At 53.6% G+C, this 13,705-nt stretch overlaps 1 protein-coding gene across 2 annotated transcripts in view; it reads right to left on the reverse strand.

Moving 5' to 3' along the window:
- Nucleotides 1–2,236: 2,236 nt before the first annotated feature.
- The window catches only part of NLGN3 (neuroligin 3), a 35,963-nt gene continuing 24,494 nt past the window's right edge, over nucleotides 2,237–13,705 (reverse strand). For both annotated transcript variants that reach the window (XM_032227978.1, XM_032227980.1), the window contains 3 exons: nucleotides 13,404–13,589; nucleotides 4,971–5,760; nucleotides 2,237–4,286 (listed from right to left, as the gene is read on the reverse strand). In XM_032227978.1, coding sequence (XP_032083869.1) covers nucleotides 3,437–4,286; nucleotides 4,971–5,760; nucleotides 13,404–13,589 — 1,826 coding nt within the window. In that variant the 3' untranslated portion in view covers nucleotides 2,237–3,436. The remainder of the gene's footprint in view (nucleotides 4,287–4,970; nucleotides 5,761–13,403; nucleotides 13,590–13,705) is intronic.

The raw sequence follows: 13,705 nt of genomic DNA on the forward strand, positions 1-13,705 counted from the left end.
AAACTGCCAGGGCATGGAGGCTTATCAGGCAGGCAGAAGCTGTGACAGAGGGTGGGAGATGCTGCACTGTATTATTGGGGGAGGGGGTCCTGGGGAGGCTTCCTGATCACCTGAGCTGGGAACTGGTAGCCCACCTGCTCCTGCTGGACTAGCTTCCAGCCTCCTTCACTATCCCTACTGGAGCATCTGCCCAGCTGCAGGAAGACACACCAGGAGCCTCCCCCCCCCCCATGACACTTGAATAGAAAGGCCAGGACAGCAGGAGGGGGCTGGGGGGGGGGGCTGACTGATTTGGTTCCTTTATTCCAAACCTTTTTCTATGCTGCTTCTGCGGAGGAAGACCCCAGGTTAGCCTGGCCCTCTGTATTGATGAGCCGAGGTGGCGCAGTGGTTAGAGTGCAGCACTGCAGGCTACTTCAGCTGACTGCAATTCGGCAGTTCGGCTGTTCAAATCTCACCGGCTCAAAGGTTGACTCAGCCTTCCATCCTTCCGAGGTGGGTAAAATGAGGACCCGGATTGTTGTTGGGGGCAATACGCTGACTCTGTAAAACCGCTTAGAGAGGGCTGAAAGCCCTATGAAGCGGTATATAAGTCTAACTGCTATTGCTGTTGTATTCACCTGGTGGGGGGGGGGATGTAAGGGAAATTCCAAGGAGGAGGGCATGGAAGGCCGAGGAGGTGGCTGGATCAAACATCCTTCTCAACCAGAGGCTGCTTGGGGGTGGGGGGCATTTCTGAGGGTCGGAAGCAGTGCAGATGGGGAGGGGAGAGCAGCGGAGAATAGCCTGGCAGAGCCCCCCCAGGCGTTCCCTCCAGCAGCTAAGGGACGTTGGCCTCCTATAGAATGAAGGGTTGGGTCTCATCCTGGGACGCAACAGGTGCCTCTTGCTAAGCTGGTGGTGTCTGAGGATCGTTCAGCAATGACCCCCTGCAACCCCTTTTGGGGTGGGGGCACATTTGGCTTTTCCTGGAGACCCTTCCTGACGGGTGAGGCAGGATCGGCCATGGATGGGAGGCCTTGGCTCACGCAAAGTGGGAGCTAGAAGGCTCTGGAATGGGTCTGCCCCTTGCGCCCTCCCCCCCCGCCTTTTAAAGCTGGGTCACATCCACCCATCCTGACGCAGAAGTGGGGTCTCAGCTAGCCCGCCCACACAGGTGCCTTGGTCCAGGTGCCTGCTGCAAAAGGCTTCAGCTTGGGGCTCCCAGTTGCCATGGAAACTCCACCAGAACTGGCATCGAGCAATGAAGAGAAAGGAAGGGGCACAGAAGGAGGAGGTGATGGGAGGCGCCCTCCATCCCGAGGATGCATGGCAAGACACACCAATGATGGTCCTTGGCGTTGGGTTCTAAGTGCACCGGTTGAGTCCTGCCCACTTGTGCCACTTTGCCAATGAACAGAGGGTGAGCAAAGCTGCAGTTTCAGGTTGCCCTCAGAGGTAATGGCTGCACTTGTGCGGGGTGGGGGGGAAGAGAGGGGTTTCTGCCACTCACAGCCCCCAAAGGCCTCAGGACCCTAAAGGCAGGAATCCCTCATTGGCTGCTCCAAAGGACAAGGGCTTGCTGGAGGGGCGGAGGAAGGGGTACTTGAATCCCCCACCCGGGTGCTGCCCGCTTTCTGGCCCCGAGCAGACACCCCTCTTCACCCCAGAGCGAAAACCCGCTTGGCAGAGACATTTGGGGGAAAAGGACCAGAAGTTTCCAAGGGGCGCCGGCTTGCATCTCCCCCACTCTGCTGCCATGGGTGGAGGTCTTCTCCAGATTGCAGGCCGCCACAGGAGAGAGACCCCGCCCTTCTGCCTCCCTCCCCTCCCCAACGGGACCCCAGCCCAAGAAGAGACAGCGCAGCCAAGAGCTAAAAATATCCCTTCCAGTTTATTGGGAATTTCTGGTTCCTCTGCTCCAGGATACATTCCCCACCCACCCCCTAACCCCCACCCCCAGCGAGGAGCAGGCTGGTGACGGGTGGAGGAGACACACGCAGAGGTTTTACACTTCCAGGCAAGCTGGATCGAATCCCACCGCCTGAGTTGCTTGCAGCACCCCCCCTCAACGTGTCCCCCTCCCACCCCCTCAGAATCCTCCCCTTGCCAGCTGACAGGGCTGCTGACTGCCCGAAGGGCCCTCCTGCCACTCAAGCTGCCAGACTCTTGACAAGGCAGGGCTTGCTGTCTGCCATCTTCCCCTGCCCTCTTCCCCACCCCCAACCCCAGGCCCGACACCCACCCGTGGCAAGTCCTCAAGCTGCCACTGCAGGGTCTCTTGCCAACCAGCAGCCCCTGCCCGCCAGCCGCACGGGGGCAAGCCCCTTTCTGCCCCCCCGCCCCCCAATTGCGTCCAACCCGCTGCCCCTACAGGTGCCACCCTCCTCCTTCCCTGCCTCTCCAACCAGCAGAGGGGTTGCCGTGAGTTGGAGGGCAGGGCGGGCTGTGGGGCTGGCAAGAAGGCCGAGGCGGAGGGTCCTCCCCACGCCGATGCGGCTGTGCCGTGGGGCTGCCGCTGGCCAGGGCAAGAGGGCAGGAGAGAGGCTGCTGGTCCCCCCGGGAGCATGGATTGGCCGCTGGGCACGATGGCTAGGAAGGGCATTATCAAAAGTACAAAATGGCCTTGTGGTTTACTTTGCGCCACTGCCCGCCCCGAGGGAAGCCTGCTGGTTTCGTAGTTTGGCACAGATGCAGCTGGAGGAGGAGGAAGGGGGGGATGGATGTGCTCGCCTGGGTGACGTGTGTATCTAATTGGCTGTATCAAGAACACTTAGTTTAAAATCTTTACAAAGGACGAAACACGGTGCCTCCGTTAGTGCTTAAAGAACTAAAGATCTGCTTTAAAAAACGTCTTTTGGAAAGAAACAGACAGACAGACAGGATCTCCGCAACATGGAAAGTGTGATATGGAGCCAGGGTACCAGGCAGTACCTACCAGGCCCAGCATCAAGGCCAGGCAGGGGATTCAGGATCCGCTACGGGGTCGAGAAACACCCCCACCCACTGCCAAATGGCAGCCGTCCAAGAGCTCCGAGAAGTGCGAAACCATCTCCCGCCACAAGGTGGCATCTAAGCTTGTGGGAGCCGTTCTGGGTGGCTCTCGGTTGGTAGAGAAAGAGAGAGAGAGAGAGAGAGAGAGAGAGAGACGGGCAAAGCTTTGCTCCAAGTGCCCACTAGGAGGTGCCCAGGTGGAGTCCCCCGCGGGTGTTCCAGAAGGCGAGGGCCTGTCCTGGGCTTCCTTGGCAGTGCCAGCTGGACCTGGGAGCAGAAAGGGTTTACTGGGGGCAGCCCAGGTGGGGTTGGGGGGGGGTCTCGCCTTCTCTGCCGGACTCCCCGAAGCCTCAGCTGCTCTGGAGACGAGGAGAGCAAAGCGCTTGATACTACGAGCCGAGAGAGCGGCCACGCCTGACCCCGTAAGCCCAAGGTCCAGTGAGGTGGAGCGTGTGCATGGCGGCTATACCCGGGTGGTGGAGTGTGAGTGAGGGAGCCCCGTACTGCTAAAGCTGGCAGCAAAGGTGTTGTAGGGGTGCAGGGTTTGCAGCCCCACCAGGGAGTTGGGGATCATGGTGATGGTGTTGGGCGTCATGAGGGGAATGTCGTCGGGGGAGCGGCGCAACGTGAGCGTGTAGTCGGGCAAGGCGGTGAGGCGGAGGGCATCGTGGGTCGGCACGGCCTCACAGTCCCCCAGATGGGACTGGTTGCTCTGCAGGGAGGGGATCTCCTCTTCTGGAGTGTGCCCGATGTCGTTGGTGGCGGGGGCGTGCTGCGGGCTGGGCTGGCGGTGGGTGTCTTGCCTCCGCTTGTCCTTCCGGTAGTAGAGCGCTGCGAAGGCCAGGACGTTGAGGAAGAGGAGGGAGGCCCCCACGGCAATCGTGACGCTCAGCTCGGTGGAGTAATCCCGGGGGTTCTCCACCAGGAGCGTGCCTGCCCCGTCCTGCTCGGGGTTCCACTTCTCCTGCGAGCCCTCGCTGGTGTAGGCGGTGGAGATGGCTGGCCGCTTGGTGCTCCAGGCCTTCCCGTTGGGACGGCGGGCCATGTGGGAATTCTGGGTGGTATCGGGGGGCGGCACCTTCGTGGTGGTGGAGGTGTAGTGAAACATGTCGTGCAGGTTGTACAGATGGGGCACCAGGTGCTTCCAAAAGGCAACCTTGGTGGCCCGGTAGTGGTCGCGCACTCGAGGCTTCAGGCCGATGTGCAGGTAGAGCTGGTCCCGGGGGTTGTACTTCGACCAGGCCACTTCCTCAAACCGGTTGGCCTTGGTGTGGATGAACTTGGTGTCCTGGGGCACTGGCTTGTTAGGGTCCCTGAAAGAGAGAGAGAGAGAGTGAGAGAAAGGGCGGGCGGGGGAAAGCATGCCATCATCCACCCCTTGTGTGCCACTAACGGGAGGGGCTCCCTGGGGGGAGGATTCTTCCCAATCGAGCCATCGTGCCAAGGAGGAGCCATTGGACCCAAGGGGCTCCAATACACAAGGACAGACTCTCTGGCTTTTGAGGGCTGCAGAGCGCGGAGCCTTTTCAGAACCAAAAATCAGCCTGGCAAAGACCTGGATTCGTCTTTAGGTCATTGGAAGGATTAAAGCTGGACTTTCCCTAAATCACACTGGCTGGGAGTTCTGGGAGCTGCAGTCCCAGCACATCCGGAGAGGAGTAGGCTACAGAAGGAAGATCTAGGCGTTCAATCCTTGGGGGGCACTGGAAAAAGACGCTACCTCCAGGGCCCTCAAACTATTGGTCCAGGGAGCCCCTTAGTCTCCCCCTGCAAGGAGAACAGATTTTGGTTTAATCCTTTTTAGATCCCTGGGACTGAATCTGCCGGGGTGGGGGTGGAGGCAGAGCTTTACCCCCCCATCTCCTCCGGCACAGCCTGATCCTGGCAGCGGAAGGTCCTTTCAATATCCACTTCCACACAGCAGAGGGGGTGAGCCAGCCCTGCCCTCTGGGAGATGCCAGACTGAAAAAAACCCCACCTGGGGGAAGGCGACATACCCAGTCTTGGCGAAGTTGGTCCAGTAGGTCATCACGACGGCGCTGAGCATGACGTCGTTCTTGGAGAAGTTGCAGGGGAAGAGGTCGGTGGGGCCAATCATGGGGATCCCAAAGACGTAAGGCACCTCGTCTCCGTGGGCCGCATCCGACCAGGGTGGCTTCATGAGGCTCTGGCAGTGGTGATAAAAAGCGTAGAAATAGGTGGGGGACCCATAGCGAGCATGAAGGTCAGCGGTCACCACCGATGGCTCGACCCACTGGTGGTCAGTGAAGAGGGCCACCAGGGTCTTGCGCCGCGTTTCCGGATTGTCCCGGTCGGCCCAGTCTGTGTACATGAACTTGATGGTCTCGCGCAGGGTGTCTTTGCCCTCCGGATAGCCGTAGAGGTTGTCCACAAAATTGGAGACGGAGTAATCAAAATCACTGCCGGAAACGCCGTCCTCGGGGTCCACAACCCCCTCCACGAACTTCAGCCCCTCCCCCTGGTTGACGCCAAGCATGATGTCGTAGTTGAGAAACTCCCCCTGCTCCATCAGGATCTCGGGGTCGTCCGGGATGACGTCCCCATCGATGACTGGCCCAAAGGCCACGTGGTAGCGGGCAGGTTGGATGTCCTGCTCCACCAGTTCCTTGGCTGTCTTCTGCCTCAGGCAGTCCACCATGTCCACCGTGTCCAGTACGTTGCAGCCTACTTTGTCAGCCAGCAAGCTGGTGTACTTCACCGGCTGGTAGTTGACGGCCCAACTGGAGAGAGCCGAGCCGCTCTGGATGATGGCTCGCTGGAAGAGACCTGTGAGGCGAGAACACAAGCAGGGCAGAAACGGGCAGGCGGCCCAGAGTGGGACCCTCCACTTTCAAGGAAGCTGTGCTGAAGGGGCACCACCCATACCTGCCAGCAGCTCTCTAGCGCCACCAGGCAAGGAAAGGGGCAACAGGAGGGCAGATGGCCCAATGGAGAAAGCTCATCTCCAGCCATGCCGGCTCCTTCGTCCAAGACCAGGCTCCAGGAGGACAATCTTGGGCTTGCGGCCTTAGCATAACCACCTCCGATGCTCTGGTCATCCCTCCCTGGCAGCTACGCCATGTCAGCTTGGCAGCAGTCAAGCCATCCTGGTCCTGTTCCACTCGGGCTCTGGGAACAATGGGCAGGAATGGAACAAGAAGGGTTCCTGCCTCCCCTCCCCCCCCCCCCGTCCCCGGCCTCAGGCAGGGCAATCTGAGGCTGGCATTGTGGGGGTTAAGCCCCTGGTACTTAACCCTGCATGTTCCACAGAGAACAGCCCTCATTTCCTGCCCAGCTGGGCCCCGCTCCGTGCCAATGTGGGGCTCGGCAAACGGCACATTCCCCGGGGGGCACAAAGGAGCCTTTTTGCTGGCGGGAACACAAGAGGCCGAGGACGCTGGGCCTAGGAAGCCGGCCCACAAAGGCCCTGGGGCTGGCAAAGGAATGCCAGGCCGGGCGGAGTGCCAAGGTTTCTTCCGTGGGGCTTGTCCTCGGAATACAAAAAGGTCCAGGAAGTGCAGCTCCTGCAGCTGAAGCCGGAGGGAGGAAGGGGCAGAGGGCAGGAGGATGGCAGCCTCTCCGCCAGCTCCTCCTGTCCCTCAACCTCCAGGTAAAAAACGAGGCACACCTTTGCTCCAGAATTGGGGGAAGGGGAAGATGATCATTTGTTGTCTCCCCACGCGCTCCCTTAACGCTCCCGGGATTCACCCCTTTTCTCCCTTGGAAGACCCCTACACAAGCCTCTTTCCCCCAAGCCCCCTACCCACCCCTACCGGAGGGAGCCAGCCTGCATTGGAGTCACCTTCCAACCACCAAGCATCCGAAGCCACTCCAGGTGGTCCTGCATCAGCTTCACAGAGGGAAGGATGGCCAGCTGTGCCCCGAGAGCCTCTCAGTGTCTTTGGGACCCCCCCCAAAGCAGCCTCCCCCCATCTGGTGCCCACGTTGCTCAGTTCTGATATCCTGGCGGTTGGAGCTCCACCCAGAAGCCTCGGATCCTCACCCGCTTGGTAGGGAGATCCAACAAAACCCAGCTACACTGCCGCTGAAGTCGGCTGGTTCAGGCCACCCTACCACGTGGGCAGGTAAAGCTGCAACCAGCTGGCCAGGGCATCCCTCCCCCTCCTCCACCTGCTGCTGCACCAGCCCTATTTCGACGATTCTCCTGGTGGCTCCGGGATCAGCTTCGCACGGCCCCAGAAATGTGTGTGTCCTGCAAATGACCGGAGCTAATTCTCTCTCTTGCCAGCTGCTGGGTAGCAGAAATAGGTGAATCTCCTTTGCACACACACAGCAAGAGGCAGAAATAGCTCCTGCCGCTTCTCTCCACCTGGGGGACAACATCCCCCCCACCCCCCCACACCGTGAGCAAAGTGGAAGACGGATTCTTCCTCTCCTCTTAAGGGGGGGAGAGGGGGGCTCTTGCCCGCTTTCTTGGCTCACGAAAGGCCGCTTGAATGGAGGTTGGCTGCACCATTCCAAAGAGTGTCTCCTGGGGGGGGTGGTTTCTGGGGCCTCTGTTCGGCAGGCAGGATTCCAGCTGGTGCCTAATGCATTCCGGCAATGGAGGGAGAGAGGTGGAAATGCAGCGAGGGGGGGGGGAGGGGGGAGGCTGAGCAACTCCCACCATTCTCCAGCAAGCAGAGGGAAGCCGTCCCTCGCCAGGCAGACGCAGCCGAGAAGACCCTGGGGCTGCCTTGGCTGGCCTCTGCTCATAGAAGCCTAGGAGTTCCCTTTTGGGGGGGGTCCAGGCAAACGGGGGATTTGGGGTGCGGAGACCCCAGGGTGGCCCTCCCCCTCCCCTTTGCATTCCTGCCGGTAACCTACGGAGGCTCTCCCACGCTGGGGGCTCTTCCGGCATTATCCCCGTCCCTGCTGATGGCTCTGCACCTTTGCCCCCCCCTTCCCTCCCTGTGTGGGGCTGTCCCAGATCCTTTATGCTGCAGTGACCGAACCTGAGCAGAAGAGGCAGAGCTAAGACACCCCCTCTTCAGACATCGATACCAATGCACCAATGCTTCCGAGGCCCTCTTTGCCCGAGTCCAGGAAATCCTTTGGGGGCCCAGAGGAAGGATGGAGCCCCGGGGCCCCTGTGCTTGGTCCCCCCCTGCCTTAATTCTACCATGCTTCTCTAAGCACCTCAAAGGTTTATAGTTAGCCTAGCAAGGAGGAGCTAAGCTCAATTCAAAGATGTTATTAACTTTCTACGATTTCTTTAAGTATATCTTAAACTGTTTTTGTTAAAGATTTATACCTTGTATTGGTTCTGGGAAGTCAGGGTGGGGGAAGGTTGGGGGGGATTGGGGGGGAGGGTGGGAGGGAGTGGAGTTTACTAAATTGGAAGAGGGATGTTGGATGATTGTACATGTATACTGCTATCTTTTCTTTTTTATGTATATTGAAATGGAATTATAAATACCATCAACACAAAAGGGAGTTTGCTCAGAAGCTGAAATACACCAAGTGAACTAGAGGAAGAGTGGGAAGCAGAGGAGAGAAGAAAGATAGGAAGAGAGGGATAGGAGAGAGGGTGAAGGGGGGAGGATGAGGTGTATAAGGAGGAGTGGTAAGGGGAGAGAGTAGAAGGAGAAAGGAAGGGGAAGTAGAGTAGAAAATGATGGAGGGAAGACAGGATGTAGAAGAGTTGGAAGTAGAGGAGAGAAGAAGATAGGAAGAGAGGGATAGGAGAGGGGGGTGAAGGGGGAAGATGAGGTGTATAAGGAGGAGTGGTAAGGGGAGAGAGGAGAAGGAGAAAGGAAGGGGAAGTGGAGTAGAAAATGATGGAGGGAAGACAGAATGTAGAAAAGGGGAGGAGAGAAGGGGAAGAAAGTGTCGGATAAGGTATAAATATGGTTTATGGAGAGCAGAAGAGCCAATAACGGGGTTTTTTTTCCCTTTGGTAGTTGATGGTAAGATGAATTGATGTAAGTACTTAATAATATAACTTGATATTGACTATGTAATAGTATACATGTGATTATATGCTATGAAAATGGAAAATAAAAACTTTTAATGATGTCTAAGCACCCCAAAGGGGCGATAACATTAACTAGACTGGGGTGGGCTGGGGGTGGCGTTTGCCGGTGGCTCGGCTAATCCCCATCCTCCAGGAGCCGTAAAAACACCGTGGAAATATGAGCCGTGAAAAAGTCTGCTGCTTTTTCAGCCGCCACAGGAACTCCTGTGCCGCAAACTGGACGCGCAAAAGCGGCTGGATGTCTTAATTAAAAAGCCAGGCATCCTTCCGAACCCCCCAAGGTAGCATCTATGCCGGGTTACCCATCCGTGAGGATGGCGTGGGCACTGTTGGGCAGGGAGAGGGACAAGTGTAAATACTCTTGAAGCTGTCCCGGGGGTGAGGCCAGGCTGGAAGCTGGAAGCCACAGTTTTTTTTAGCCTGCAGATTCCCTCTTGAGCTGGCAGCCCCCGCCCCTCCCCTCAGATACACCTCTAGCTACGTCCAGGCAGTCTTCGCACAGCCCATCTGCAAAGAGGTCCCGACACTTCCCGGGATCAGCCAGTCCAGCCAGGATTCAGATGCTGAAGGAGCATGGCCTGAAGCTCCAAGGCTTTGCTTGGCTGGAGTTTTAATTCGTGCATTTTTTGATGTAACCTTGGTCTTGGCTTGGCAATGTATATGTATAAGCATAAGCCATGATTGTTAACAAATCTATCTGTTATTTTAAATGCTAGAAAGATATAATTGGATGCTAATTGCTTTAAGCAGCCATAAATGGAGGAAGGAAGTATTTTTTTAATTGAAAATTTTAAAAAACAAACTTTTACAAATATTTACTTCCTTCCCTCCACCCTCACCCTCCAACTCCCCCCAACCTTCTCCCCCCCTCCCGAACCAATACAACCAGAACCAATACAAGCTATAAATCTTTAACAAAAACGTGCCTAAATAAGCTTAAAAAGAAAAAAAATGTTGATACCATCTTTCACTTGAGCTTTAACTCCTCCTTGCTAGGTTAACTCTAAACAATTTATATCCTTCCTAAATTCTTTAATCATAAACTATCTGGAATTTCTTAGTCCCGTATTTATTTTGAATATAATCAATCCATCTTCTCCGGTCCAATTTATATCTCTCATTTGAATGGTCCTTAAGATATGCAGATATTTTAGCCATCTCAGCTAGGTTTGTTATTTTCAATGTCCATTCTTGAATCGTAGGCAAATCTTCAAGGAGGAAGGAACTATTTGGAGTTCCCTGATGCTCCTTGATGCTCCTGATATTTCCCGAGTTTACTATTGGTTTATTCTATTGGTTCTACTGTTGTTCCTGATAGTTACTGACTGTTACTGTATGTGGTTAGTATTTGGAGAGAAGACCGTGTATTGGATGGAGGCTAGTCTGTATAGAGCTGTATAGAGCCAAGGTGGCGCAGTGGTTAGGGTGCAGTACTGCAGGCCACTTCAGCTGACTGTTATCTGCAGTTCAGCGGTTCTAATCTCACCGGCTCAAGGTTGACTCAGCCTTCCATCCTTCTGAGGTGGGTGAAATGAGGACCCGGATTGTTGGGGGCGATATGCTGATTCTGTAAACTGCTTAGAGCGGGCTGAAAGCCCTATGAAGCGGTATATAAGTCTAACTGCTATTGCTATTGCTATTGTATAGTAGTTACCTGTCTACATGGTGAATTATGAATTGAGCAACTGCATCTTCAACGTATTGTAAATAGACTGTGCATATACTTCAAGACTGACTATTGGTGGTGCAATACTGGAAGAAGGAAGAATTGCCTACTATTCAAGAATGGACACTAAAAGTAACAAACTTAGCAGAGATGGCTAAAATATCAGCATATCTTAAGGACCACTCAGATGAGAAATGCAAGCTGGATTGGAGAAGATGGATGGATTATATTCAGAATAAATATGGGACTAAGAAACTCCAGATAGCTTATGAGTGAATGAGCAAGGAAGGATACAAATTTGCTTAAAGTTAGCTTTACAAAGGGGGAGTTAAAGCACAAGTGAGGGATGATGCTAAAGTCTTGTTTGCTTATTTTAGAATATGTATGTTAATGTTTATACCCTGTATTTGCTCTGGGAGGTTGGGGGGAGGTTGGGGAGGGGGAAGTTGGGTTGGGGGGGGAGGCATATATTTGTAAAACCTTTTTTTAAAAAAAAAGATTTCAATAAAAAAAAAGACTGCTTATAGTCTGTTTGGAGACTATCCTATTTTTGTTAGGCAAGTAAAGCTATTATTTGTTTTGCCTTCGGTGGCTGCAGAACTCTAGTTTCCTAACGGGGATAGACTTAACAGGGGGTCTCGGTTCCTTCCTGGCCTTGGGCCCATCTGGGCAGTTGTGTTTTCTGAAGGAGAAACTTGCAGACTCCCAGACCGGAAGTCCTCTGGCTAAGCTCTCCCGGACCGTCCCTGGCCACAGTTTGCAGCTTCTGAGGGCCGCCAACTTCTGTTCTTGGGGAAATGGGAATTTCCCGAGGTTGGTTTCCCTTGAAGACACCTGGACTGTGCAACTGCCATCCCCATAACGAAGAACCTACTTCAACTACAGCTAGAATAACGTTTGCCCAATGTTGGAAACAGAGTAATATTCCCCCAGATGAATTAGCAATTCAGAAAATTCTAGATTGCGCAGAAATGGACAAGTTAACATCAAGATTAAAGGACAAAGAAGAGTCTGAATACTATGAAATTTGGGATAACTGATATAAATGGTTGCATAAGAGGAATAAAGTTAATTCAGCCGAGAAACAATAGGGAAAGGTATAGAACTGTAGGTGAATGTATATAAATAGAAAGAAGGACTAGGGGAGACATGATAGCAGTACTCCAATATCTCAGGGTTTGCCACAAAGAAGAGGGAGTCAAACTATCCTCAAGGCATCTGAGGGCAGGACAAGAAGCAATGGGTGGAAACTAATCAAGGAGAGAAGCAACTTAGAACTGAGGAGGAATTTCCTGGCAGAACAATTAATCAGTGGAATAGAAGTTGCCTCCAGAAGTTGTGAATTCTCCAACACTGGAAGTCTTTAAGAAGATGTTGGATTTGTCTGAAACAGTGTAGGGTTTCCTGCCTAGGCAGGGGGTTGGACTAGAAGACCTCCAAGGTCCCTTCCAGCTCTGCTATTGTATTATTGTATTATTGTATTATTGTATTAAATATAGAAGCAATATAAGATTGATCTATACAGGTTTGATGACACAACAATGTCAATGTGATGATTGTAAGATGTTATAGAGGGAAAAAAACAATAAATAATCTGTTTTTTTAAAAAAAGAACCTACTTTGATATCTAAGCATTTGTTGCTGCCTGTTTTCCGATGGTCTTTGTAAATTCCAATTGTTATTTTATTTTGAAATAGCAGTTGCCTCCCTTCTTATAATCCTGAATGCAGAGATCCAAGGATGCTTTGGAAAATACACCATCAGAGCCAGATATAATCAGAAAAGTTTTGGCCTATGCGGAAGCAGATAGGCTCCCTCTTGAACTTAAAAATAAAGGGGAATCGGAATATTTTGAAGTCTGGAACAGATTTTATGACTGGTATAAGACAAGGTGACAAGACTGGAACAAACTGTACATACTGTGATTGGACAGAAGGATAGACAATGTATTAAGTAGGCTAATTGTCAATAGTTGTGACTAGCTGTATATAAATGTATAGAGCCGAGGTGGCGCAGTGGTTAGAGTGCAGTACTGCAGGCTACTTCAGCTGACTGCTAGTTCGGCAGTTCAGCGGTTCAAATCTCACCGGCTCAAGGTTGACTCAGCCTTCCATCCTTCCGAGGTGGGTAAAATGAGGACCTGGATTGTTGTTGGGGGCAATATGCTGACTCTGTAAACCGCTTAGAGAGGGCTGAGGAGAGCCTTCTCTGTGGCTGCTCCGACCCTCTGGAATGAATTCCCCGTGGAGATTCGAACCCTCACCACCCTCCAGGCCTTCCACAAAGCCCTTAAAACCTGGCTGTTCCGACAGGCCTGGGGCTAAAGAGCTGTTGCCCCCGTCTCGAATGGTATGACTGTTGTGTGTTTTAAATTATGCATTGTTATGCTTTGTTTTTTTAAACTTGTTGTCTGTATCCCCCTTCCCTGGTTTGAGTTGTGAGCCGCCCTGAGTCCCCTTCGGGGGAAAAGGGCAGCATATAAATACAATAAACTGAACTGAACTGAACTGAAAGCCCTATGAAGCGGTATATAAGTCTAACTGCTATTGCTATTGCTATGTGAATGTATAGTCATTCCGAATTCACGGTGCTTTGTTGTTTTAAATGTAAAAATAAAATAAAAATATATGGGGGGAAAAAAGGATCCTTTGGAGCCCGTAATCCCACATTATTACAGGAACAAATCGTCTATGGTAAAAGCATGGGAGGAGAGGAGGGGTGGGGGAGATCCAGAGGGGCAACCCGCGGTCTTCCCCCTCTGGGGAGAGACCAAAAGGCCTCCCTTACCTTCAGAGTGGTGCGACAGGGTGAGCAGGCTGACGCAGGAAGCCCCGATGCCCGACCCGAAGACGGTGATGCGCAGGGGGTCGCCGCCAAAGAAGGCGATGTTCTCGCTGATCCAGCGCAAAGCCTGGATCTGGTCCAAGAGCCCATAGTTGCCTTTGGCCGCCTGGTCGCCGGTGCTCAGGAACCCTGCAGGAGAGTAGAGTCAGTTGTTCCCCATCCACAGCTTCCCTCCTCCGCCCTCCCCGCTGCTGACCAGGTCCCACCAAACGGCCAGCTCCTCCGTTGCCCTGCCAGAGTCCCAG

The sequence above is a fragment of the Thamnophis elegans genome, chromosome 12 (genome assembly GCF_009769535.1).
Source record: "Thamnophis elegans isolate rThaEle1 chromosome 12, rThaEle1.pri, whole genome shotgun sequence".
NCBI lineage: Eukaryota > Metazoa > Chordata > Lepidosauria > Squamata > Colubridae > Thamnophis > Thamnophis elegans.